At 38.3% G+C, this 26,496-nt stretch overlaps 1 protein-coding gene across 14 annotated transcripts in view; it reads left to right on the top strand.

The window, feature by feature from the left end:
* The first annotated feature begins 1,849 nt into the window (after positions 1-1,849).
* lmo7a (LIM domain 7a) overlaps positions 1,850-26,496 on the top strand; it is a 72,265-nt gene continuing 47,618 nt past the window's right edge. For 3 of the 14 annotated variants that reach the window (XM_038302441.1, XM_038302433.1, XM_038302426.1), the window contains exons 1-4: positions 1,852-2,025; positions 2,138-2,284; positions 15,999-16,069; positions 18,915-18,984. In XM_038302441.1, the coding sequence (XP_038158369.1) occupies positions 2,216-2,284; positions 15,999-16,069; positions 18,915-18,984 (210 nt within the window). In that variant the 5' untranslated portion in view covers positions 1,852-2,025; positions 2,138-2,215. Of the gene's footprint in view, positions 2,026-2,137; positions 2,285-15,998; positions 16,070-18,914; positions 18,985-26,496 lie in introns of all 14 variants that reach the window. The other 11 variants (XM_038302435.1, XM_038302436.1, XM_038302427.1 and 8 more) reach the window with 6 other exon arrangements.

Below are 26,496 nucleotides of genomic sequence, written 5' to 3'. Positions count from 1 at the left end.
CGAATGTCCTCAAGCAAATGCTAGCCTTAGAGTTAAATCAATCAATTAAATGTTCAGAAACTTCAGGTGATTGTCTTTAAATAGGCAAATCCTCTTTGTCACTTCCAAAAATATAAAAACTAATCACCGGACTTGTTTTTCAAGTTTGAAGATGTTTCGCTTCCCATCCAGGAAGCGTTTTTAATTCAAAATGTCAGGAATAGTGTTGAGTTCGAGGTTTTATACAGAAGCCCAACAAAGCCTCGTTTTTGTTTTGAAAACATGCAAATTGGAACAGATGAAGGGGTCCACATTTGGGGGGGGGTCATTTGGCTTCTTTAGTTAGAAATCAACACCCCATACCCATCTAAGTGTCTGAAAGGTCGTCATTAAAGGGGGTTGTTGTCCTGGCTGAATAGATGAGGTCCTCCACTCTCCTGTACAGGGGGTGGGGATGTGATGATAACGGGAAGGGATTAACTCAATAGCTGCATTGTAGGCTTTTGAAAGCTGGAACCTGAATCCACCACCTCTGTTTAAGGATGGTTTTTCTTTCTTAACATAGATGTCTTCTTTCACACCCCTCTCAAACCACCTATTTTCTCTCTCCAAAATGTGAACATTCTGGTCCTCAAAAGAATCTCCTTTGTCCATAAGGTGTAGATGTACTGCAGAGTCTTGTCCAGAGGAGGAAACTCTTCTGTGTTGATCAATGTGTCTGTGGAGAGTTTGTTTGGTTTCTCCAATATAAAGATCAAAGCATTCCTCACTGCATTGAACTGCATACACCACTCCGCTCATATTTGGTTTGGGGGTTTTGTTCTTAGGATGCACCAGTCTCTGTTTAAGGGTCTTGTTTTGGTTTGAAGTGTTCTGGAATTTTGTCTTTGGAGAAAATCCTCTTGAGTTTTTCAGAGACTACAGCAACATATGGGATGGAGGTGTTTTTGCGTTTGATCTTCTCATCGTTATGTTCTGCTGCCTGTCTTTTGGATTTCCTTTCTGATTTGACAAACGCCCAGTTTGGGTATCCGCAGCTTTGAAGAATATCGTTGATGTGTTTCTGTTCTTTGTGCTTCCCTTCCGTTTTTGTAGGGAAATGCTCAGCACCATGTTGTAAGGTTCTGATGACTGAAAGTTTGTGTTCGATGGATGGTTTGAGATATTGGTCTGTGTAAGTGGATTTCCTAAAGACTTCGATGTCTACTTCCAGGATGGGAAGCGAAACGTCTTCAAACTTGGAAATAAAGTCCAGTGGATTGGTTTTCTTTTTTTTTATATCAACTATGACCTGGATGACTGAGAACCTTCACCAGCTCTTTGTCTCTTGGTCAATTAAAAAGTATAAAATTGATGCAAATATACCGTAGGCCTTGTACACATTTTCATATTTTGCTATTTTTTATTTCATATAAGCAATACAGTGTTATAATTTAACAGTTATTATGTAATTTGTTTGACTTTTACTTTAGGATATGGCAAAGTTGCGCTTTTCTATTCTTTTTTTTTTCGGTCCACATTTGAGGGTGTTTTTTTCCCCTGCAGTATTATATTTTGTCCACCAGATGCCACTGCAGTAAAGCTATTTCCACGTAAACATCCGATCACCGTAAGATTTTTCTCAGGTGATCAGATTCTTTAATGTTGTTTTATTTTAGATAAAGCAGCCACATATCATAGATATTTTTTTATTATTATTATTTGCTCAGTTATGCATTTTTTTCCCTTCTTTTTTATTGTTTTGATTTGGTTTTAAAAACCAAGTTAAGTCTCATCGTATCTTAGAGAAGGGTGTTCCCGCTGAGTGTGTCTGTAGACCCAGGTGGTCCTGCTGAAGGGGAGATCCTGGGGAAATCGCGCCTCCTGTATACCTGGGAGCCACAGTGGGACGGTAGATCTCCGGCCCCTTGCCTCTGAACTGCCCCCTCCCTGCTGCAGGTCTGCAGCTCCAAACCAAGTTGAGCTCACACAGACTTTGAAGACCTTTGCTTGATCGGAGCTTTGCAGAAAAGAGGCAAGGCGCAGGTGTGTCGGATGAAAGGACAGGTAAAGCAGCGGCGAGGCAATGCAGACGGAATGTACTAACCTGTTACACCTTTTAACTTCCACCCTCTTTCAATAGGAGTCATTTTTTCCTCTTTTTTTTTGGCTGAATAAGAGATGTGATCACAGGTCACCTGTTTTCAGCCTGTTCTTTTTAAGGCGACCTTATAACCTGGAGTCATAGACTTTAAAGATGGAGTGGCGTCAGCAGTCATCTGTCAGCAGCGAGGAAGCTTATTTAGAGGCGCAGAGATGGATGGAGGTGAGTGAAAACTACCTCAATCATGAAATTTAACATATTTATCCTCCTATGCTGTGTGTGGATAAGTGAGATCACAGCAAACTCTTTTAATTCACATATTTAAACTACTTTATATTATTTTTGGTGATTAAAATAGAAACATAAAGGTTATTATCAATAAACTGGTTTATTCTGTCCAAAAACATTTTATTATGGCCTACAGACAACAGTGGCAGAGCCAGAAAAGTTTTATAGCGGTGGTCAGGAAGGAACCACTTTGAATGGTGAAAAGTGAAAAGTTTAGGGTCAGTCTACTCTAATTTTGTCTAATCACATTAAACCTATAGGAAAACAAAGGAGCACAATATCCATAAATGATCTGTAGAGACTCAACTTCCCCATAATACACACAGAATTATTCAGAAAAATAGTGCAAATTCTGTATTTATATTAACTGCCATAATATTGATGTAAATAATTACTTAGTGTATGTTTGTCGTCTGTTTAGTGTCAATATACTAAAAAAAGTGATATTAGTCAAGACATTTCTTTAGAGTATCACTGCTGCCCCCCACTGGTTTAGCGGGGAACTGTTTTTTCCAGGGGGGCTAAGTTACCTCCTGATAGAAACAACAGATCACTTGGTGGCAGAGATGCACTGATTGGTTTTTTTGCGAGTCTCATACCTGGGCTGAGGGTATCTGTAGATATCTGAAACTAATCCAGTTCAACTGTTGAATGGATAAACCGTATATCTTGCCATCCGAGTGAAGACTTTGGCAGCTCAAAGAAAGAAATAACATTTCCATGTAAAGTTAATTGGATTGGATCTCCGATACTTAATATCAAATCTCAGATATCCGATCCAGCTAATTAGGTAATATCGGATCCGATAACCGATCTATGTATTGGATTGTTGCATCCCTACTCAGTAGGGCTGGCCAATCATTAGATAACCTGTAGCTCTGCCGCTGCTCCACAATTATGAGAAATTTACATATTTATTGTAAATGCTGTGGATTCAGTTTTGGGGTTTTTTTGTGTAACGCAGCTGTACCTGATTGTGTGGATGTAAATTCATTGATGTGGTTTTATTGTCCTGTGCTGGACTGGCGACCTGTCCAGGGTGTACCAAGTCTCTCGCCCGTAGACAGCTGGAGATAGGCACCAGTACCCCTCGCAACCCCGCTTGGCATAAAGCCTGTCAGAAAATGAATGGATGGATGGAAGGATGGGTTTTATTGTCTGTTTTTAGTTCTATGGTGGTCCATGGTCCATCCTGTTGCTAGCTGTGCTAGTGGTTTAAGTGCATCAATAAAGAAACCTACTGTAATAAAAGAACCAGTCGTCGAATGCTTGAATGGGTGGAATATTTATCAATAGTACTCTCATCATTATCATCATTAGTGCATTAAACACTGTTCAGAGTAACAAGCAGCACACTAACCAATCATGTTTCTTTAAATAATAAAAAAAAGTAGTCGAAAAAAGCTCCAGCTTGAGGATCAAAATCTCTGTATCTGTTTAAAGAACATGAGATGCTGCTGCTTTTGTTGTTAAGCTGCTACTCAGTCAGTATCTTACCCTGGTTCAGGAGTCAAATAACTGGATTTCCTTGTTTTCTTTTTCTGCAGAAAATCAAGTTTGTATTTTATTTGGCAGTCAAGATTCATGAGTGTTGACCCCAAGTTCCTTTAGATCCAGTGTGAAGTTTCCACTTAGTAAAAATTAGGGGTGCCATTAATCTTCTTGGTCCTCTGGGATTTATCATGTATAATGGACAAAGGTCAGCACCAGGCTACCTTCTGCTTGCAAGCTTGACGTAGATGCCAAATTCACTTTCTACCAGATTGGAATCTACCCATACTGCCAAATGTACCAGTGTTTGCTTTAATTAACTTAGTATCGCTGTTGTTGACTGGCATGACTGGCAGAAATGAGTTTGAAGTAATTCGCAAATTTGTTGAAAGACACCTGAGGATATGGGTGAACATAACTACAGGTTCATGTTGTACCTTCTCATCTATTGTTTCTGGAAAAAGAACATCGCTTTTTTTTTTTTTGTGAACAAGGGACTTGTTTATTCAGCCAAAAAGGTGCATTATGTTAAACCCATCCATCATTGCAGGACTGTTGTCGAAGCTTTTTTTTTTTCTTCAGATCTTGTCAAAACCTGCTCTTCTGTTTGTGTGCTGCTGGGGATTTCAGACTTACATTACAAGCAGAGAAAAAGAAATACAAAAGTGTTAAGAAGGAGTGTAGCTCGAACCAACATACAAATAATCCAGAATACTCTTTTATGATAGATAGTTGTGAGAAATTGCTAAAGCAGATATGGGGTATACAGTGTTTATGATCGACTGTATAAACCTGCATCATATCTTTACATTTCAAATCAACAGATAAACAGTTCAGCTCAAATATATTTAAACGATTGAGCTTCATGACATACGGATCTCCTGTAGTGGTCTGTCCAACTACAGGTAAATGCTTCAACTGAAGCAGCTCTTTTGTTGTCCAACAGTCTCCTGGAGAGAATGCTCAGGGCTTTTCAGTCTTCTCATCATCTGATGACATAGATTTCAATTTGATCCTTGTTGAAATAAAGTCAATAGACTGAGATTGCAAATTGTAAAAATGTTTCCACTATTTCACAATGCCCAGCTGATTCGGTCCTTGCAGCAATTTCTCTTGAGCAAGCATGGGTAACAGTAGGAGGGAATAATTCCTTGTAATGGGAAGAAAACTTATATTGGACTAGAATCAGTTCACATAAAAATGCATTTTCATGGTATGCAAAAGCTACATACTAAATGGATTACATGAAAACTGACTTACCTGCTTTCAAACCTAACAACATACTGGTTAATCATAGAGTTCAGAGAAAATATTAGGGGTGTAAATCACACCCATCATGGCGATTCGATTCAGTATTGATTTCCTGACCCAACGATTTGATTATTTTCGATACTCAAGAATACATCATCTTCTTTTTCCTCCACCCTGTCTTTCTTGCCTACTGTTTACATGACTGTGTATGTGCATGCGGAAAGAGGGTAGTAGCTAAAGGAAGCGAGGTAGGAGGGCAAAATAGGTTTAGCGCCACCACAGCACGGGAGTTAGAATTCCATCCAGGAGCAAGTGGATAAAAATTGACCGGAGGAAAAAAACAAAACAAATCGATACTCTTGCAGATGCGTCGATGCATCGGATTGTCGGCTGTTGGATTGATGCATCAATACAAAACGATTATTATTTACAACCCTAGAAAATATAGGGTAAACAAAACACAACCAAAGCTTTAGGTGGGTCTATGTTTATTAGCTGGTTGGTTGGGCAGTCAGCTCCTGCAAAGCCTGTGGTCAGCTTTTGAACTCACATGCTATTCTTTGTTCTTATTAAGAACTATCACTAAAGCTGTTTTTTAGAAGAGCCCTCAAGCTAGCTAACAGTCTGCAGCAACAGGTAGGGGAGGGCCCCTTACAGTTGATAAAGAGTCCAGTCACTTTGAATTTTTCTTTGGCCAACAAGGATTCTAAATGGAACAAACATCATACTGGAAATTTTTTGTGGTTATAAAACCATATTGGTACCAGCAAACCTACCCCACCCAACTAATTACCACGCTGTTTCTTCGCATCTAATAAGGGACATTTTTTTGTCTCCTCCCACCACACTTTGCAGACTTCTCTCTCAGCATGGCGGCTTGGACGTAAGGCTGCTGCATGGTAGTAACGGCACAAACATAGTGCATTTCATGGAGGGGTGAATCTGAATGCTTTCAATGTGACATCAGCTTCTCTAGCATTCACACACTGGCCCATTGTAATGCCTTTGCCGTTGGGACCGTGGTGAGGGCATTAACATCGGGGGCAGGGGCCGCAGCACTGAGTTAAAAGTGGCAGCACAATAAGGTGAAGGTAAAGGCCATGGAGCTGTTAGATGAAAAGAATGTGCCGGAGAGGTTTGGCAGAATGGAAAAATAAAAGAGCAACAACAAACCACACTCTGGCAAAAGAGGAACTTTTCCCCCCCTCAAAGAGAGAGTTTTTGTTACCGTTGGATTGTGCCTCTGAATGATTAACAAGCTGCTTGGCTTCACAGAGCTTTAAACTCAGGCATGTGTTCACGGCGAGGTTGGTGGTGATGTTAAAAAATGAGACTAAATGGTCTAGAGCCTGTCACATGGACACATTCCAGGATTTGCTGCCATGGCTGTGAACATAGCCCCCTCAGAGGCAGGCGGCTGTCAACGCAGGGCGCAGGGTCCTACGACCACTGGGACTGCAGGAATAATAGAAGCCCTTGTTAATTGAATAGAAGGCTTCCAGTCTAACTGTTTTGACAACCCTGAACAAGTAGTGGGGTTAATGCAACTTCAATGTCAGAAGACAAATAGTTGTAATAATATAAGTTTATTTTATTGCGATGGGTAAGCTTGTCTAGACTTCTTTTTTTAAATTTCCAGTTCTTTAAAAATCAGGTAAAGTGTTAGAGTTACTCTTTATACATCATGTGCATTGTTATTCTGTTAGCCAGATTAGACAGAGTAGAAGGCCTTCTTTCTCATTGTGGATGTCACTGTGTGTATGGAGGTCATCTAATCAGGACAGCCTTCGTGTCTTTAGAAATACATAGGATATGGGCACATTTTGGAGCCGGTCTGATAAAGGGGAGCTATCTGTAATTCTTGGGCATAGAGGCAAGATGCATACAGGTCAGGGCATGGATGGCATGTCAGTTTCTGATACGGAGAGCTGAGCTTCCACCTGATGCAAAACATGGACTCATGAGGTATAAGAAGGAGGAGATGATCTTGTTCGGGGCTTAATCTTTGCCGGACGCTCGCGGACGTGTTTTTGAGCCCACAGCTGTGCAAGCTCCAAGCATTTTCTCTGTCCTGTAACGACCTGATCTGGAATAAACTTTGTTGCTTTTTTACTCCTGTTTTTATTGTCCTTTTTTAGATGGTTTTACCCAGTTTGAGTTAAGAGTTGTAAATAACTTGCTCCCAGGAAAAGAACCGGTAGGGAAGTTCTGAGGCGCAGCCGCCTTCAGGGGGACATAACTTTGAACATTTAACAACAGAAAAGCACTAGTTAAAGCTACAGTGTGTAATAATTACAGGCATATAGAGTCAGAAATTTAATATATTATACATAACTATGTTATTTATCATCACCTATGAGCTCAGCCTTTTAACCATAATATTTGCGTTGCCTTAGAATTCGTTATTTATAATTACATAGGAGCGGGTCTCGCAGCCATGGAGGCAGACATCTTTGCGCTACGGCAAGCGCCGAGCCAACAAACTAGCGATTGCGAGATCTCCCATTACGCTCGAAAATAACTACGGCAAGTTGAGAGAGATGAGCGTTTAGTCTGCCTGAAACCAAAGAAGAAGAAGAAGCAGGTATACTGCGCCTCAGTAACAAGAAAGGTGAACAAGGCGGCAGGCGTGAGTGACTTTGCAAACTGTTTGGCACTGTGTGGCCAAACATCAGACGAATGGAGGATCATGCCTACTCTGTATCACAACGAAAAGCGGCGGACACCGAACCCCTGTCATCTAAGAAGCGGAAACACGACGAGAATAAACGCAAGCGTGACAAGAAACGACAAAAAACACGGATAAACATTGGCACGGCATTTACACGATGGAAGTCACTGATGGAGGAAAAAGGTTTTCAAAGTGACGCTCAAGTTGCCAGTTTTCTCTTGGACAGGTAATTAATCCAACACACACAATTGTCTAATATCACTGCAGTTTTTGGAGTACAGGATGCTCAGACCTGTCTAAAACAATAACATGCTGCGTGATGATGCTGCTACTCTCCAGTATACTTATTCAGCAACGTCCCTGACGTTTCACAGGTAATGATTCAGTAATTTTCTGTAAAATAATTTTCTGGATATATACCTCGGTTACTTCTCTCCGGCTCCTTTGGAGATCTTCAAGCCTTTCCTCCTCTGCTCTCACCCCGCTGGCTCCCCTCCCTCGCCTTGTAACCCCCGTGCCACAAACATGACTTGGACTCTGTAAACGGGGAATATATATTCTTCCAGCGAACACAATCTCGCTGTTAAACTAATGACTACAATTACTTCCTCTGTTTATATCACCATGCAAAGCAGCTCACCAAAACGTCACAACGACGTAGAAAAAATAACGGGTATATTTATTATCTTAAGTCTACATGAAATCTATACCCTACACAGACTAATGAAATACTATCTGTAAAATTATCTATGTAAACAAACCTCATCACTTGAGAAGGTAGGTGATTCCGACGTCGTGGAAGACATTTTGTCCCGTAACGCTCGCCGTACTGTTGGGGGGGAGAAGCGGTGGGGGGGAGACGTTCATGTTGCTGCAGTCTGCAGTCTGACCGCTAGATGTCGCTGAAAATTACACACTGTAGCTTTAAAATAAAAATTTTATGGAAAGCGTTTGTTCTGATAGTGTTTACTATATCCTTTTTGAACCTGGTGAGATCAGAAGATGGTGACTGTAAACCCTCAACATCTTCTGGCAATACCACCTCAGGCATCTGTCAACTTGGCAGATTATGTAACCTTACCTCCTGCTTCAGTGATCGGCAACGTTCATGCTACATTCCAAGTGCTTCTTGCATCTTGTCGCTCTTGGCAACAGATATCTGTGCTTTTTCAAACTTGATCTTGAACCTTTCCCATTTATTTCCCCAACTCTTCTGGGAAATTGAATTATTTACTAACTGCATAACTGCATGCATGCATATTACTATATGGTCTTATTATGGTAAACACAGAAAACGCTTAATTTTTTGTAACAGACCGGCTAAAAACAATGCATATGGGACAAGATCCCTTTCAACTTTGAAATGATGACATTGAATTTGGCATTTATGCATTCAAGCCTTATTTCCTATTGTCTTTCTGTAATAAGTGGGGATCATTGGTTATACAGTATAAGGAGCAAAGGTGACATCACACTATGGGGATTAAAAAAGTCCCTTTAAAATGTAATACTGATATTTTCAAACCAAAATAATTATGTTGATTTATTTTTTTTCTGGCTTTAGCATTTTATTAAAGATTAGCAGGGATCATTTGCAAAATTTCCAGTGCATGTGTGTGCATTTCTTATAGTGTTGATCCTGACTTTAATTCTTAAGATTCCCCAGACGTATTGAGCTCAAAAGGACAGGACAAAGTTATTTTGCTGTACTTCTTTTAAGCTCTCCCATTTGCTGCTAAAAGTCTTGCTCTCTCTTGCTCTTTTGCAGCCTGATTTTTTTTTTACATTTTTATACTGGCAGAAATTTCTCTCATTTTGTCGGAAAAAAGGGTTTTCCTTTTAACCATTTTTTTTTTTTTTTACATTTGAATCGTTTTAAATATTTTATTACAAATGGAGAAAATAACTTTCCGTCATTAATCCTCTCCACTGTCGCTACAAGCATGCTTAGTGTAAGGGATTGCCTTTGAGTCAATGAGTCGATGCAAACAACTGGTTCCTTGGATAGAAAACTTTCCATCTATTTGACTGTATGATATGGTTGAATTGCAAAGTGCCTTGACATGACATGTAAATTGTGAATTGGTGCTTTATAAATAAACTGAATTTAATCTAATTGAATGGTGAACGGTGTTGCCCCATCATGATCTGATTACTTTTTTCTCATTGAAAAGATCAGACCTAATTTAATTTAATTTCAATTCTATTTAGTTTATTTATACAGTGCCAATTCACAAGCAAAGCAAAGAAAATTGAGATTGACCTGGTTTGCAAAAAAATGTAAACTTGAAAGCTACATATTTCTTAAACATATTGAGGAAAAAAATCTATTCATTATCCAATTTCCAGTCAAAAAACAGCAACAAGAAATGGAAAACACTCTGACCCATATTATAGAATTTTGTCAAGTAAGTATATTAAGGTATAACACATATAACAAATCAAGGCAAGGAAAAAGACTGAAAATGGAAGAGAAAAGATCTCTCGTATAAATGTTATTAAAGAGTCAGTTCCTAATCAGATTATTATTTAATATTCTTATTATGGGAGTTTTCATTTTTACCTAAGCACTTCTAATGTATGGTTTTAGATCTATGTATCCCAAGTTTTAAAGTGAATACGAAATTATATTTAAAGGAATGGTATAAATCACATGGAATACTGCAAGGTCTTGTGGGCAATGTTATGAAAGTTTAAAACCTTCACACATGCTTATTGAACATTATTTTGCATTGATGGAAGTCTAATTGATTTGTATTAATCTCATAAGAGTCATCATTAGAAAGTATTTCGTGCCTTATGGTTCTTAAAGCTCTTTATGAAGTCTGGCATAATTGAGAATATAAAAAGCCTTTTCAACAAGCAAAGGGATTCATTTGACTTTATGTTATCCTCCAGCAAAAGTCAAAAGAAGCAATGCAACTATTACCTTTAGCAGTTCCCAACAGGGTGCTAAAGGTAATAGCTGCATAATATAATAGTTGCAGGAATTAATCAAAACTTTTTATAAGAAATAATGAAAATATAGAAGTTAATTTCAATAACTTTTTCTGTTTTTATTAAATCAAGAAATATTAATTAAATAGATGTTATAATATATGCAGGACTGCCTAAAAATATCATAAAACACAAAAGCTTTAGGGTTTATACTGTATGATATAACATGGGTTAGAGTCTTTTCTATTTGTTGTTGCTGTTTTTTTATTGAAAATTGGATGATTAATGAATTTTTTTCCCCTCATATGTTTAAGAAATATGTAGCTTTCAAGTTTATATTTTTTGAAAACCAGTTCATTCTGAATTTTGTTTGCTTATTTTTAAACATATTAAACTATGCTACTGGTCATATTTACACTGGTATTGACATTAAGGTTCAGTAATTTAAGAACGGCCAATTTTTAAGCAGCTGTCTAGATTTCTATTCCAAAAGTTGATCAAACAATGGAGAATAAATTAGTTTAGTAGTTTAAGATTGCGGATCAAATGTTGTTATTGTGATTTGTTTAAAACTTGAATCACATGTAATTTTTTTCCATCCATGTTACCAAGAAAACAGGAATTGCACGCACCAGATTATTTATATTGGCCGTCCTTCCTAGAAATGGCAAAATAAAAGTAATATTTTATCTTTCTGTTACCATCCATAAAAATTCTATTAAAAAGGAAATTTACAGCCCATCTGAAGCAATGTTTTTTGGACGCTTTCCTGGATAATTTGCAAAATGTGTTTTAAATGGCTCTGTTTTTGCTACAAAGTAATATCAGTCATAACAGCAAGATCCCCAAGTTGATCTCTCTCTATGGACATTTTTATTGTGTTTTAGGGAATTTCTGGAATGAAATTAATCACAGGGAGAGGTTCTGCAGGGGAAACTCTTGCTCTCTACAACTCATGCTGCTGTATTGTTTACCATGATAGAAGCTATGAATCTGGACTGACCATTAGTCACCCTTGCTTTAGCACCATTCTGAGCCTTTTGAATGTAATGACAGAAAGTAATTAGAGCCAAAGCCCCATGCTTTCCTGTGTATCAACAAGAAACAGGTTTTGACACAGGAAGCCATTCACTTTAGTGTAAAAATAGTTTTACCAGGGGTGAAACTAATGGATTCCACAGCTGAAAATGGTTTGTTTTCAATACAAAACCTCAAAGTATGTGAATAATGTTCCTTCTGCTGACCCATACCTCAAAGCTTGAAGCACAAAGAATTTCAGGAACAATGAATGGTCTGGAGCTACACTATTGCTGTCCAGATTGCATAAAGAAACATGGACTCCTGGGGTTCATATTAAGGCTGTGGAAGCATTTATAACCCTTTGAACTTTTTTAGAGTTTGTGAACATTTTGATTACATTTTTGAGTGTGGCTTTACAGTAGATGGAAGAGGATATATGGTAGTTTTGTTCACCCTTTCACTGCATTTACAGCCATTAAATGCATCCCTGGCTGCAAGTCTGTTGCCTGTGTCACTACCAGCTATGCATATCTGTAGTCTGAATTTGTGGCCATAGATATCAAAATAGCTTTACCTAAGTAAGATTAGATATATGCGGTTGGTGAAACTCTTCCACAGTTTTACAGGGTCAGCAGAATTAGATGACTGTAAGGCTCACATGACAATGTAAACACTGTGTTTCATTTCCAGAATGCTTTGCTCATCGTAAGGTGCAGTGTTGGGGTTTTTCTCTAAAAAAAAAAAGAAAAACAACTTTCTCTTATAGCAAACTTCAAAGAAAACGTCTATTAATTCTTAAAAAATTGACAAAACATACGGCTAATAGGTGTAGTGTTTAGAGGTTCTGCAACATAAGCGTTTTTTTTTTTTTGGTCTTCTGATTTTGTAGTTCCTTCAGCGTTAATTTGGGTCTCTTGGCTATGCATCTGATGCAAAAAGAGAAGATAGTAAGACATGGACAACAGACAGATGGATAGATTAATGGATCCTTTTCCAACCCCTTCATAACCCTTCTATACTTTGTGTTAGTTGAATAAAATCCATTAGGTATTAATTTTTTTTAGTGTTGCTTTCGCTCCTCCGTTTAATTTCTCAGCTCAGCCGTTCCAGATCAGAGCTGTTGATCTTGATGGTGTCTTTAATGACAGTGGAGCAGACTAGGATTTTGTTACAGCACATCAAGCTTTGTGCCAGGGACGTTCCCACCCTTAATGTTCTTTTGTCCTCTTTCAATCTGATTAGCTGATGTCAATTTTGATAAGAAAATTTGAGGGGAGAATAACATCAAAGGGAAACCCTTTGGAAAGAGGATGAGAGATGCAATCATCCTTACTGAGCTGTTTCCACCTCTATTGTTTATTTGCATGCAAGTTAATCCTAACAGCTTGCTCACGCATCCATACAACAGCAGGGGTCAGGATTTCTTATGCCAAATAGAGAGCCTGGTTTATTACAGAGTGCTGTTTTCACTTTTAATGTAATAACTGCTTCTTCGTGTGCAGGTCTGCTGTGTTTAGGAGTTTTTGGGGGGTTTATCTGGGATAGCCATTTTCTCAATGAAAAATAAGCAGTCTGAGCCCTTGTTTTGTTTTGGCAACAGAACAATTATACTTACTATGTTGCCTGATCCCACTGTGCAAAGACAGAAGCAGTGGAAGTGTGTGAGAACTTTAATCCTGTTCATCTATCATGCCGTGGTCTATTTCTCATGGAATGACAAGTATTTAAGGCCTTGGCAATCTCGTGTTACCCAGGGCGTGTTCTGAGGTGTAGCACAAATAGTTTGAAAATGATAATAGTTACTTTTAATTACCCCTAACTGTTCTGGTTTCACCTGTCCATAATAATGTACCTAACATTAGAGTTTTTCTCAAATTGACTTTGAAGTACGACAGTAGTCCAGGAACCAAAACACACCTGCCTGTTATAGTAAAGGAGACCTGTTTAGCTTGTTTTGCATTGTGTCTAAGAGGTTTTATACTGCATATGTTTTATAAAAGGTAACAACAATACTTGGTTACATGCTGTCGTTGCAACCCTTCTCCTATATCTTGCTATTCTTGTTTAAAACAATAGCAAACAAAAACTCCCCTGTTAAAAATTTTGACATCAGGATAGTTTTGCACTGACTGAATTAACAAAAAGGAAACAGTGTTGCACTTAAAAATAAATGGGGCTAAAGCTAAATACATTTAAAAGCAAGCTTAGAACTCCCATGAGCCATTGCTTCTAAAACTGTCAGATTGATTATGTTCTGTTTAGTGACTACTGACTAAACAGCACTCATTAGCTCAGTTTAATCAGTACTGGTGTGAATCTGGATTTTGTGTAGAAACTGATAATTAAAAGAGGACTATAATAAAAGTTTATCTGGCAGTAAGTCCCTGAAGGACTCTGTTTGCTCTTCTTTGGCTCTTTAAAGGACTGTCTCAGTTTTATATTTAAGTATTTACAAGAAGCCAGTCTGGGGTGGCTGATTGTATTTGGTTAATAAGCTCTGGATATTCAATACATCAGAATCTTGTCCTTTTTTTTGCTAAAACGAAATATCTATTTAGTTGGATTTCAATATGTTTCTGGTAAAAAATTATTTTATTTTTTTAACTCTGTCACCAGATGTTGCTACATTTCATTTTGTAATTTTGTGCCACCTGCTACTCATTTTAACTACAACATGAATTCCCAAAGATCAAAACTAAAAGTTCTTTATTTGAAATTTATAGAATTAGCTAGAACAACAGCAGGTTCACTTAACTAAATCTGTCTGCCAAAGTGGATTTAAAAAGCACAGCTTGGCAAGTGTTGCTACTCTTCCCGATGACACTCAGCGCCATTCTGCTTTGCTGGCTTTATTTTTTAAACTCACATCAGTGAGGGATATCGGCACGTATATTGTGAGTTTATATTTGCAACTACATGAGGAAAACAGGAATTATGTAATATTACAGTTCACTGTTAAACATATGTTGAGCCAGTTAACGGCAGTATGAAACTCGGAGAACAGTGAGACCACGCGTAAACTTTATCTGGACTTGATTTATTATTAATACTGATGCCACGGGAGGGCACACTTACATTCATTCATCTGTCCGTCCCTCCTTTTGTCCATCCATCCATCCATCCATTAATAACTTTCCTAAATAATGTTTGAAATAAATATTTATTCATGATCCAGATTTTATATGAATTAAATAACGCATTTCCTTATTGATCTAGCACATATTTCTGCACTCATTTGCAAATGTATAGATTCTTTTAGTGATGAAATCTCAAGAAATACTCAGTATGGAGTGGAACTACAGTGTTAATTTTTTAAATTGTATTTGACAGGGATGTATCCAAGCAAAGCATTGCAGGAAGTGACTAATAGCATGAGCTTATCCATCAATCTCCTGCTTATTCCGCCAGGGTCGTGGAGGGGCCAGTTCCCATCTCTGGCAATCTATGGCCAAGATGGTAGACTGGCCCACCTAAGGACAATTAAGAGATGCCAATTAACCTAACAGTCATGTTTTTGGACTGTGAGAGGCAAGCCAGAGTACCCATAGAGGACCAATGCATGCTTGGGGAGATCATGCAAACTACATGCAGAAAGAACCCTGGGCCAGGACTCGAAACTGCAACCTTTTTCCTGCAAGGCAACCCCTATACAAACGGTGCCACTATGGAGCCCATATAAAACATTAAAGATATTTTTGTGTGTACAAATATTGTTAGAATGTTAGTTAAAAAGGGCTGCTGCATCTGAAACAGAGGCACTTATTACAGTAAAGTTCCGAAATGTTTATATCAGTGTCGATACTGCATATGTTTGAGGCTGCCTGCCATGAATTCATGCAGTGTGCGTGTTTGCTTACATAATGGTTCCTGGTGTTTCTGCAGCAGCGGTTTGAGATCATGGGAAAAGCATGAGGCTGTAACACAGTGGTGTGCTCCTCTATGGTTCCAGCCTCGTGGCTTCTGCAGACTGACTCCAGTGCAGCTTTAACACAGCCCTTGCATTCCCTAGCAGCTCCCAGCATTAAAGTGAGACAAATACACTCACTTCAGCCTGCCTAAGGGATACCTGGAGCACTTTACTTAACGCTGCCCAACAGTGTAGGAACTTGAGAGGAAATACCTCTGACTTCCCCTGCTACTGTTCTCAACATCCTACCTTTATTCTCCAACCCACCCTTCTTACACTCTAACCCCCCCACACACACATACACTCAACCGTTGCACGCTGTTTTTGCTCACTGTTCTTGTATTCTTGCTTCTTTTTTTTTTTTTCTCCAGGCTGTAACTAAGAAAAAATTTGGGAACGGCGACTTCCGATCAGCCCTGGAGAACGGAGTTCTGCTGTGTGAGTAAGTACTCCTGTTTTCCCAGGCACCTCTATTAGTGCCACTCATTCATAAGGAATCTCTCGGCTCTCCTCCACGTCTGCTCTCCAAAAGTAAGTGTTGCTGATATTTCCCAGGCAGACCTCCTGGCAGGCCACTGTTTGTTTGTTAGCTGCATAAACTGAGCCAGAGTTTTCCAGGCGGAACAATGGAGGCTGTTATTTGTAGTTATTTGATGTTATCATGATTAGACCTTCTCTTATGCATTGATGGAAAGAGGGATGCCTTTCCAGAGGAGAGAAGTTGTCTGTTGGACAGATGTTATAGATCAGCGGCTTGGGCTGGGTGCCATCCTTGCTGTAATGACAAGCTGTGCAGTGGATGAAAGAGCTTCAGTTTAGACCAGAGTAAGATACAAGGCTTGCTTCTAATTTACCCAAATGGATGCATCTTTGCAACATTTTTTTAACACTTATCTTGTTTGAGATGATTTTTAAGGTAGAGCCAAATTAAACTGCATGCATGACTGCGCATTTCTGCAAACTGCCTAACGGACATAGTGATGTGATTTGCACATATCAGCAGGAGGCTGTAATTAGCAGCAGACCGTGCAGAGTCTTCTAAACCTTTATCGGCAGCCTTTTGAGGAAGAAGAACCACCTCACTCTGCTGATTGGAGCCTGACTTCGGTTAAGACCATAAGCATTTTTTTTCAATCATCAAGCTGTTCATGTTTTGTCAGCATGAGGAAGAGGAAGGCAGATTAAATCACCTTCACCTTCAAACCCAACCTCCTCGTCCCATTGTGTTGCAGATATCACAGTTTCTTGCTTGGAAAGGAATGTTCACTGTTGCTCTCACACGATTATATTCCACTCAGACTTAAGTCTTTGTGTTTTATCTCATGAAGGTCCATTGTTTCACTATTAAATGACCACCATGAACCGAAGTACCTCTCTACAGACATTGTTCACATCTGTTGGCAGCCAATCCCATACACCTACAGCATGCAAAGTGCTTCGTTTCATATCAAGATCCATTTCTTTCTTTTTTTTTGCGTGTATTTCTTTTGCCATTATAGAAGTTCATTGGTTTCAAATAATGGCTTCTTTAGTTGCAGGTATTTAACAACATACCATTACCAACTTTCTAAACTAATTTATGTCCCTGCATAACTAGTAATTTAAGCAAAGAAATTACTTACCACTGCAATGCCTGTGTAACATTAAAAATTAGTTCAAAGAAGAAAGACAAATATTCTGACTGTTGAACCCTCTTGATTGAAAGTACTTTGGATAACTGCCTAAACTGTGTTTATCTTTTTTGAACTTGTGTTACACAGTTTCAGCTGCTGTCTTATCCTGAAGACATCATCTGGTTATTTGATCTTAAAAGTGATGATTAACTCAAAGCTGCTCAGCTATTGTAATTGGATCAAGATTCTAGTTAGATTACAATGATATTTTAACTGTTAGGAGCTGTTAGGAGAATTAGTTCTTTAGGTCTAACTCAGATTCCCCCATCATCTCAAGTCCATGACATCTGTAATGTCTTCTTTTAGAGATGACTTGAAGAGCTCCACCATCCAGATGCAAGTTTCTGTAGAGCTTCTTCTACTTGACATAGGTCAATTAGGCTGGTTTAGGCATCTGATTGGGATTGCTTGTGTAAGACTCCCTTATTCCTCTTGTGGTTCTAATTACTCATATGAAATGCAGAGGTGATTTAGCTTGTCTAAGAGAGAGAAGTCATTGCAAATTGGACCCAGTCAAATGCAGGATATTGTTTCAATTTGTGGGACACTGGGACAAATGTGCTGCAGAGTTTTGCACAACTCCAGACATCAGGCCCATTAGTGGGAGCCTCTATGGCAGGAATAGGCATTGTCGTTCCCTGAGTGCCACTGTCCTGCAGCTTTTGCGTGCATCCCTGCTCCAACACTCTTGAAACAAAAGGCCAAATTACCTTCTTGGTGTGTCGATAGGTTTGCAGTAACCTGGTCTTTAATCATTCATTTTTTCAGGTGTATTGAAGAAGGTATGCAGGCAAAAGCTGCAGGACACTGGCACTTTAGGACAGGTGTTGCTTACCCTTCCCCTATGCAGCCAGTAGCACAGAAAAAAACTTGTATCGCAGCTTGCAAAGTTGGAAGAAAACATTGTGACCCAGCCTTGAAATCTCATGTTCCAGGGAAGATAGAGGTTTAAAGTTTAAAATCAAGAAAATATATATTCCATTCAGCCTTCTTATTATTGGCTTAAAGACCTGCTCTCTCTTTCTGTATTAACAGCTGACATTTCCCAAGATGTGATGGGAAACTTTTTTTATCTCCTTCTGACCTCCCTGAATTATCTATGCTCAGATTTTGTAGTGCCATTTTGTAAGATAATGTATTTGTGCAATAGCATGAAAATAAGTTTTCCAAGAGCTTATCTTATAGGCCAATTGCTCATGAATTTCTTCTTTTTGTGTTCTCTTTCTGTATTAACTTGTATTATTTAACTTTCTTTCAAACTTATTTAAATTGAACTGCACGTCTTCTACTCTTTACCTGTAACAATACTGTACCTGTTTTCTTGGTTTAAATAAGGCTGTTCAGACTTGTTTTGTGGTTGCTTCTATGGAGGGGTGCATGTTTTTGGAAGGAGAGGGCCCATTTGTGTTTACACCATAGTGCAGCACTGGTGATTTACTAAACTGAAGCCAGGTGGCCACCATTAAACCAAGTCGTAAACATGCAACACCACCAGGACTGTGCAACAACTCCTGCTCATTCCTTCATAGTTAGGGTAGCTTTGTCAATGAGCGGGTGCTTTCACTTACCCTCTAATTTCCCCTGATGTTTTTCATCTCTTTCCTCTGCTTACAGTCTGATAAACAAGATCAAACCTGGCATCATCAAAAGGGTCAACAGGCTCCCAACCCCCATCGCAGGTCTGGTAAGTTGTCTTCTGCTCTTGTTTAGTCTGGGATTGTTTTGTTTTTTTAAATGATGTCCTTATCAGTGAAAGCATTTCTCAGCTTACACTATGTAATTTTTCTATGTAATATTTCTATGTGTTTGTGAAGCTGCGGTTGTACAGTAAGTAGAACAGTAAGTAGAACATAAAACAAACAGAATTTTTAGGATTGGCAGTTAAGTTGATGTATAACAGGTTAAAGTCAATAGAGCTTTGACTTGCAAATGTTGGGTTACTGTTAAAAAAAAAAATTATTAGCAGCATTTTGATGATTTATTTTTTGCTCTCCTGCCATAGGAAGAGCAGCAGAGGCACTTTTATTAAATAAATAACTGTTAAATAGGATTTTACAAATTAAAATAAGATATTGTAATTCCAGAAGTGTCCTTTTAAACTTATCTGTTGTTATTTAATCAGTGTGGTTAGCACATCTAACAAAAACAGCTTTTTTTTCATTTATTATCCAATAAATATAAGCACATACCTTAACAAAACATTGCCTTTATTTCGAAATGCTGCAGCTTTCAAAACAGACAGAACCCAAGAAGAGCAACTTTTTTATTCTGGACGGAGCCTTTCTATTATCTGGCAACGTTTCTAAGGATTGCTCAAATGTTCTATTGCAATCCCTGGCATCATTTTTAAACAACTAGCCTATCCTGAAAATGGCTAATGAATTTTCCTTATTCAGTATTAAGCTCCACACTAAAAGTTGTCGTTGTCAGCTCGACCTGGTAACTCTTGCATCTTTTATGCCTCTAGGAGAAGATTTTTTTTGTCTGTATTTTCTGTATATAATGCCTATAGGGAAAGTTGTTCACAGAGATTTAAAAGCAGGAAGCATCCATAATGTTTGATGACAAAGCAAGATTAAAAGCTTAATAGGATAAAAGAGAGAAATTTAGCTCTAATGCCTTCATTCTTCTTGGGATGGACTTCAGTCATCTTTGGGCCAATAACTTTAACTCAAATTCGACAAAACATTACCAAAGTGATTTGGAAAAAAATTTATCTGGCAGGAAAAACCACTGCAACAATGTTAATGCAGCTGAGTCAAGCATATGAACAACATGTTGACTTCGTGCACTTCTTTCAGCAACAGCTTCTGGACCAAAGAGTGTGGAAATGCAACAAAGAGTAAACAGTGCATCCTCTTAGCTCTCAGTGCATTAATTGATCAGACAAAAATTCTATTTTTAGGTTTCCAACTGGTTGTTCAATCATCAGGACTGATCAGACTTGTAGGTTTGATTACACCTTTCTCATTTGCCACATTCTCCTTGGGCGAGGCCCTTAATCTCAAGTTGCTCAGTTTTGCAAAAATAGTCTATTAATATGTTTTTGTTTGTGATGGTTTAAACTGGATCCAGTGTAAATCCCTTTAATTGTACAGTATAGCTTGAAAGACTAACATTAATTTATTCCAATTACCATGTAATTTGTTGATTTTATATCACCTCTCCAGTGTAGTCAACTCAGATTTAATAAAAAAAAAAACAGGATTTATAACAGAATGATAGAACAGTTAGTCTGAGTAAAAGTCCAGGAGCTCTTAAAACCCTTTACACCCAGCATTAGACTTAGACAGACTTTATTGTCATTTTGAATACACAGGGTGTATACAAGAAGAAATTTCACTCAGTACAGCTCTCAAGACATTTCCATCTTTTAAGTTCAGCAGTGATAAAATGTAAACATAGTACTGGTATATGATAAACAGTTTCCAACATTCAGTACTTTTTTTTTTTTTAAACCCGATTATAAACAACATTGTTGGACATCTTGAAGTAAAGTTTTTTTTAGGCCACCGTGTCTCTCTCCAGAAACATGTTTTGGGAGTGCCTGCAAACAAGTTCCTGGGAAGTAGAGGCTTGAAAACCTCTTTAATACCCATCCCTCGGAAAGCTCTCTCTAGTGGGAGTAATTGAGTCCAGCTGTCAGGAGGAATTACAGACATCCCTCTCCCTAGCACAGTGTGTGTTTGTTGTGCACGGCAGTGTCTTTTAGGGACACTCTGCAAGTTTATGAAAAACATCAAAGTCTTGAATATAATAAACGAACTGGAATGAGTAAACACAGTTACATCATATTCTATGATATATAAAGACAACATTTGCAGTGCTCACATAGTATCTGGACACCTGCTGAGGTAATGGGTATTTGCTCCATTAGTGGGCTTAATGCAGTATTTCCGAGTCTTGGCCACAAACCTAAAGCTACCTGGTCATAACCCCCCCTCCACCTCAGCTTCTGGCTGGCCTGAGGCTATGTGTTACTGCCGACCACATGGAGGTAGGCTGGATGCTGTCCCGACATTACTCACTCTCAGTCTGAGACTTTACCTTCAGTAGACAAGTGCCTAATGCTATGTCTAATCTTTATAAATAGCTTAAGGTGTAAATTGCAGATAGAAGTGTTTTAAGTTTAGCAATGTTTTATCAAAAGAAACACAGGTCAGTGATTTCTGATTAACAGTTTTGTAAAGATTTGATTAGTGAGGGGCAGGACATGCAGTCTTCAAAGATTTGCTTTTTCCTAGTTACCTGACTAAACAATCAAAATCCCTTAATAGAAAACATAGTTTCTGTATAAAAAGCTTTTAATATTACTGCGCTTTCTCTTACTTCAATTTTTGAATACGGACTTATACGGAAAATAGCCTCTTACACGAGTAACTTACACTCTCAATAGAGGTGAAATTTTTGTGTTGCATGTGTTAGCAAGACGGTATGGCATGTTCATTGATCAGAAAAGTGTCAGATCTTTCAGTTTGTGACTAGCCACATACATGGCAGGCTTTAACAAGCTGACTTATCATTTATGGGCAATGGGCCACTTCTCATAAAGGCTGGGTCTGAAAAAAAATACCTGCTTTGATTCAATTGTCCTATGAATCGCCCTTTATTGATTAATTTAACATTTCATTTTTTCTTTTTTTCTTTTTTTTCAAAATATGAGCAAAAACTTTGAAGTGAATCAATGAATGTAAATCTGTTGAGTTTACAGTGTTCTTGTAGCCATTTTATTTAAACAGCCTGCCCTATGGTTTTAATTATATCACAATTATTATTTTGTTTATTTTGCTCTTGTCAGGTCATGTTTAACAAAAATGTACATGATACCTGTAACTGTAATATGTTGAAAATTTTGATGTTAATATTCATTCATCCATCCATCAATTTTCCGTCACACTTATGCACTAAGTTAGAATTGGGTTTTATTATTTGTAGCATTAGTTCTCCTGAGATGGTATTTTCATGTTGAGGTGAAAATATTAATGAGTGATATCCTTAACTGAAGTAAAAACCAGACAAAATATATTGTGAAGCCAATTGAATAGGGTCCTGTGGTTTGAATCCAACCAATTTGGAAAATCTGAATTAATATCCAGCACAGGTCTTTAGTTGCACATGGCATTATTGAGCTGCTTGTTTAAGCCCCTGTCAGACCTTGACAATTTAGCCAGCCTATGCCTGACGTCCCAGAATCTTCTAAAACGCTGGCATGCATTGAACTTTCTATCTATTTTTCAATTTCGAGCATATACATAGCGTATTCATAATGAGTCCAAAACTTATGTCCAACGACAGCTTAACTAATGCATAATGCACAGAAGCCCATGAATGCCCATGAAATGTCACAAGCCAGTTTTCTGAGGAGCGCAGGAGTCTGCCTAGAGGCACCAGTCCTGCATAGAAAAATTTAATTGATCGTGGTATTAACCTAGCTGCTGTTTAACGCCAGCCAAAGAAATAAATGAATGAATTAATTAAAAGAATGAAAGAAGGTTTGCAGTCGCAGCAGATTCAGCATCATGTCTGCTAGGATGTTTGGTGGCCGTGGGCATGAACACAGGTAGGATCCATCACACCCACTTTCTTGCTTACCCTATGATGGAGATGAAGTCTGGAGGAGTACTGAGCGTTTCCTCCTCTGAACCCCTTTTACACCAAAACGCTGAAGCTATACAATAGCTGTAAGTTAGATACACAATCAGTGGTCGTCTGGAACACGTCAAATATGTTGATATACAGTACATTAGAGATAAGTTACACATAAGTTATGCACATGAAACCCATAGGTTTTGGAAAAGCTAAACGCCACAACTTATGTGTATTGTACACTTAACGTATGTCAACGATCAGATAACTTACCTGTAACTTATGCCCCACGTATGGCATACGCTGGCATGACATACTTGCTGTATGTCGACGTGTGCCAGCGTGCTTCAGCGAGCTCATAACTTTTGCAAAACAGACCCATACCTTATGCAACGTATCTCAGTGTTTTGCCAGATTTTTCATATGTCAGGCATAAGCTGGCAAAATCGTCAAGGTGTGACTGGGGCTTTAGAAAAAAAAAGAAGTGGATCCGGAAAAAGGCAAGTAGGTTAGTTCAACAACTAAAGGAATGTTTTTTAGCTATTGTTGCCAGTTTGTGATATTCATTAATTACACCTACACATCAATGCCATTTAAAAGTGAGCATTTACTGCCGTCACACTGTTTTATTTTAGTTTGGCTATCTTAAGGATTTTGAGTGCTTAAAATCAATACCAGCTTCTAGCTCTGGCATAGCAAAAACCTCAGGAAGGGATGGGAATACTTAGCAACCCTGGCTCCCAAAGCTGGTCTATTCTTTGGTTTTACTTGTGTCCAAATGATTTTTTTTCTCCTCTCAGCACATTTCTGTGTCTAAATACTCTCCAAGCTGTGGGTTTGGACCATCTCAGCCCCAGTTAGGGCCTGGCTCTGCCCACCCAAAATACTCAGTAATTGGTGTGGTACTGGATGTTCTCTATGCAAACCAACTCCATGTTGAGTTGAGGCACCAGAAAGATGAGACAAACAACCAATTTTGATATGCCCCAGGGTGTTTTTACTCATGTAGATGTCTGTGTAATCATCCGTGCAATGGCAGGCATTTGTCCATGCTTTGTTACTGTGTTTATGTTGTATGGGCGCATGTTATAACTGGATAGGACTTTTGAAACTGTCTCTCCTGATAAAGGCCTCTTTGAGGAGTGGCACCATGTCAAGTATTCCATCTTCCCTTGGTTTCTTGTCTCAGGATGTGGAAATATTGTAGCCTGATATTTTAAACATAGCTTTTCTTTCTATGTTTGTTTCCTAGGTCACGTAAGGGTAGGCAGAGAGTCAACACTATCTTTAACCCAGTGAAAAACACAAGGGATATTGGTATGAACATTTAGGGATAGTGATGCTGCACTTTATCAAACACCTTGTGAGATAATTTTTGTTTTTTATTCCTTAGTGTGAAGTGTTTAGAGAGGAATTTCAGGTGTGCATGAAATTAGAAACAGCCGGATGGAGACGGCATATTTAGCAGGATTATGTGCAAGCACAAGCCAGCATAACTTTCCTTCAGGCTTATTAGATCTGCATGTTCTTGGACTGGGCTAAAAGAAAATCTTAGTTCTCTTAATCCCATTCTATTAATTTAGACTGATAATACTTATTATTTAGGGCCAGTTTACCAGGTGTTAGAGCCGCATTAAATTCCTTAATAATCAGAGCTACACTGAAAACAAAATCCTGTCTAGGTAAAACAGTATGAACATCTGCTGCAAACATTTATGTAACACAAACTTTAAAAGCAAATTAAAAACACTTCTTCTTATGTATATTTGGGACACAAGAGGCCCAACTAATCAGCTAATCAGCAAGGATTGGTAAGCACTTTGGCAAATGAGAGACTTTTGGCTTAGATTCTGTGGCATTTAAGTTAAAAGGCGTTTAACTTTACATGTTTTAGTGGGAGTTTAACTCCAATCACCACCAAACAATGATGGATATTGCTTAACTTGGTTGAGCTGAAGTACACATTGACAAGGAAATTGGCCTTCCTCATTGACCTACTGTCTGGTATGTCTCCGTCTAAACGCTGAATAACATCACTTAATTGAACAAGTGTTAAGAAAAAAACAGAACAAAGAAAAATCAAACATATTTGTGTGTTGAAATCCCATTTTCAATTTTTTTGCTATGCCAGACAATGAACATTTGCTGTTTTATTCTAGAAGCTTCTTTTGGCTTTGTTAATGCTTGGATTTTTAAACAGCAGTCTTACAAGGCTGCATTGGAAAACAATGGCTGAATTACAAGGAACAGGAAGAACTGCAATCCATTGTCAATAAACACCACAGATTCTTGGCGAGTCCATAAGGACAAAAGGAAGCAGTTAAAATCCTGTAATCAAGGAAGAGTAGAAAAAAATTTTGCTTTCGAAACCACCATAGCTGGTTTTCTCACACTCCACTTGTTTGTATTGTCTCTAGGGATGGGAGCTATGTAGCGTGGTTATAAACATCCACCTGTTTTAGCATAGCATAATAACACAAACTTCCCATATTGGGTCTCCAATATTGTGTCATTCTGCACGTTTTCTTTGGGTTTTTGGTCTGGAGGCTGAGTTTTATAAAGGACACAATTTTTAAGGAAATATCTTCATAGCCTGAGAAGCATAGGGTACCATACCATACTACAGTACAAGGTTCTTAGAGGCATTGAAAAAGAATGGGGCCTATCTCTTTGACTGGACCAGCTGATATATCAGTTGGAGAAAAATAAAATCTCAAACATATTCTCATCTTACCAATGCACACCATACCAGTTAAACGTTGTATACTTGTCAACACTGCGGCAGACTGACCACCTGTCTAGGGTATACCCCCACCCCTTTCACCCATAGACTGCTGAAGATAGGCACAGACCCCACCGCGACCCTGACTGAAAAAGCACAAGAAGATGGATGGATGGATGCATGGATGGATGCTTGTTAATACATCTGTAACAGTAATAATTTGATATGTAACAACTTGCTCCCCTGATTAATCAGAATGTAGAAATGGGTAACTCGTTTTTATGGGTATTTTTCAGATGTATGAAGGTTTAAAAACATATCTCTTATGTGAATACCATGTTGTCTTGCATTTGTTTTCTGAGGGGCAATGAGAAAGGGAACACTGTCCTTTCCTATTCATATCCATCTGAAACTAGGGGTATCAAATTATTCATTTTTAATATAATAGTGCAGATCTGAGTATTGATCAATACTGATATTTGCTGAATATACTATCAGCACGAATAATAAATAAGCCTGTTTTCAGTTCTTATTTTGTAGTGTGGAAAAAATAAAAATGTCCTACAATTAAATAGAATTAAAAAATATGATAAATTAGAAGACGGGAAGCTTGTTCATGAGAAGTTTACACTCATCTTTTTCAGATTTTTACTACAGTACAACCGTGCTGTGCATATACCGTAGCTTCTACTCTAAGCGTCTGTTACTTTGTTTGTCAACACTATTTTTGTGATCACAATAGTGTGCAGCATGCAAGTACTGCTGGATAGAAATGCTGGAGTGAGCTGAATGATAGAGGAGAAGGATGGAGGGGAGTGCTTCTACCGGTGTGCTTATATCGTAGATTTTAGATGCAGGATGATATAATGTAGTAATCTTTTTTTTGTG

The sequence above is a fragment of the Cyprinodon tularosa genome, unplaced genomic scaffold (genome assembly GCF_016077235.1).
Source record: "Cyprinodon tularosa strain WSP-4 unplaced genomic scaffold, ASM1607723v1 ctg49, whole genome shotgun sequence".
Classification (NCBI taxonomy): domain Eukaryota; kingdom Metazoa; phylum Chordata; class Actinopteri; order Cyprinodontiformes; family Cyprinodontidae; genus Cyprinodon; species Cyprinodon tularosa.
This window is presented reverse-complemented; position numbering and strand designations above follow the sequence as displayed.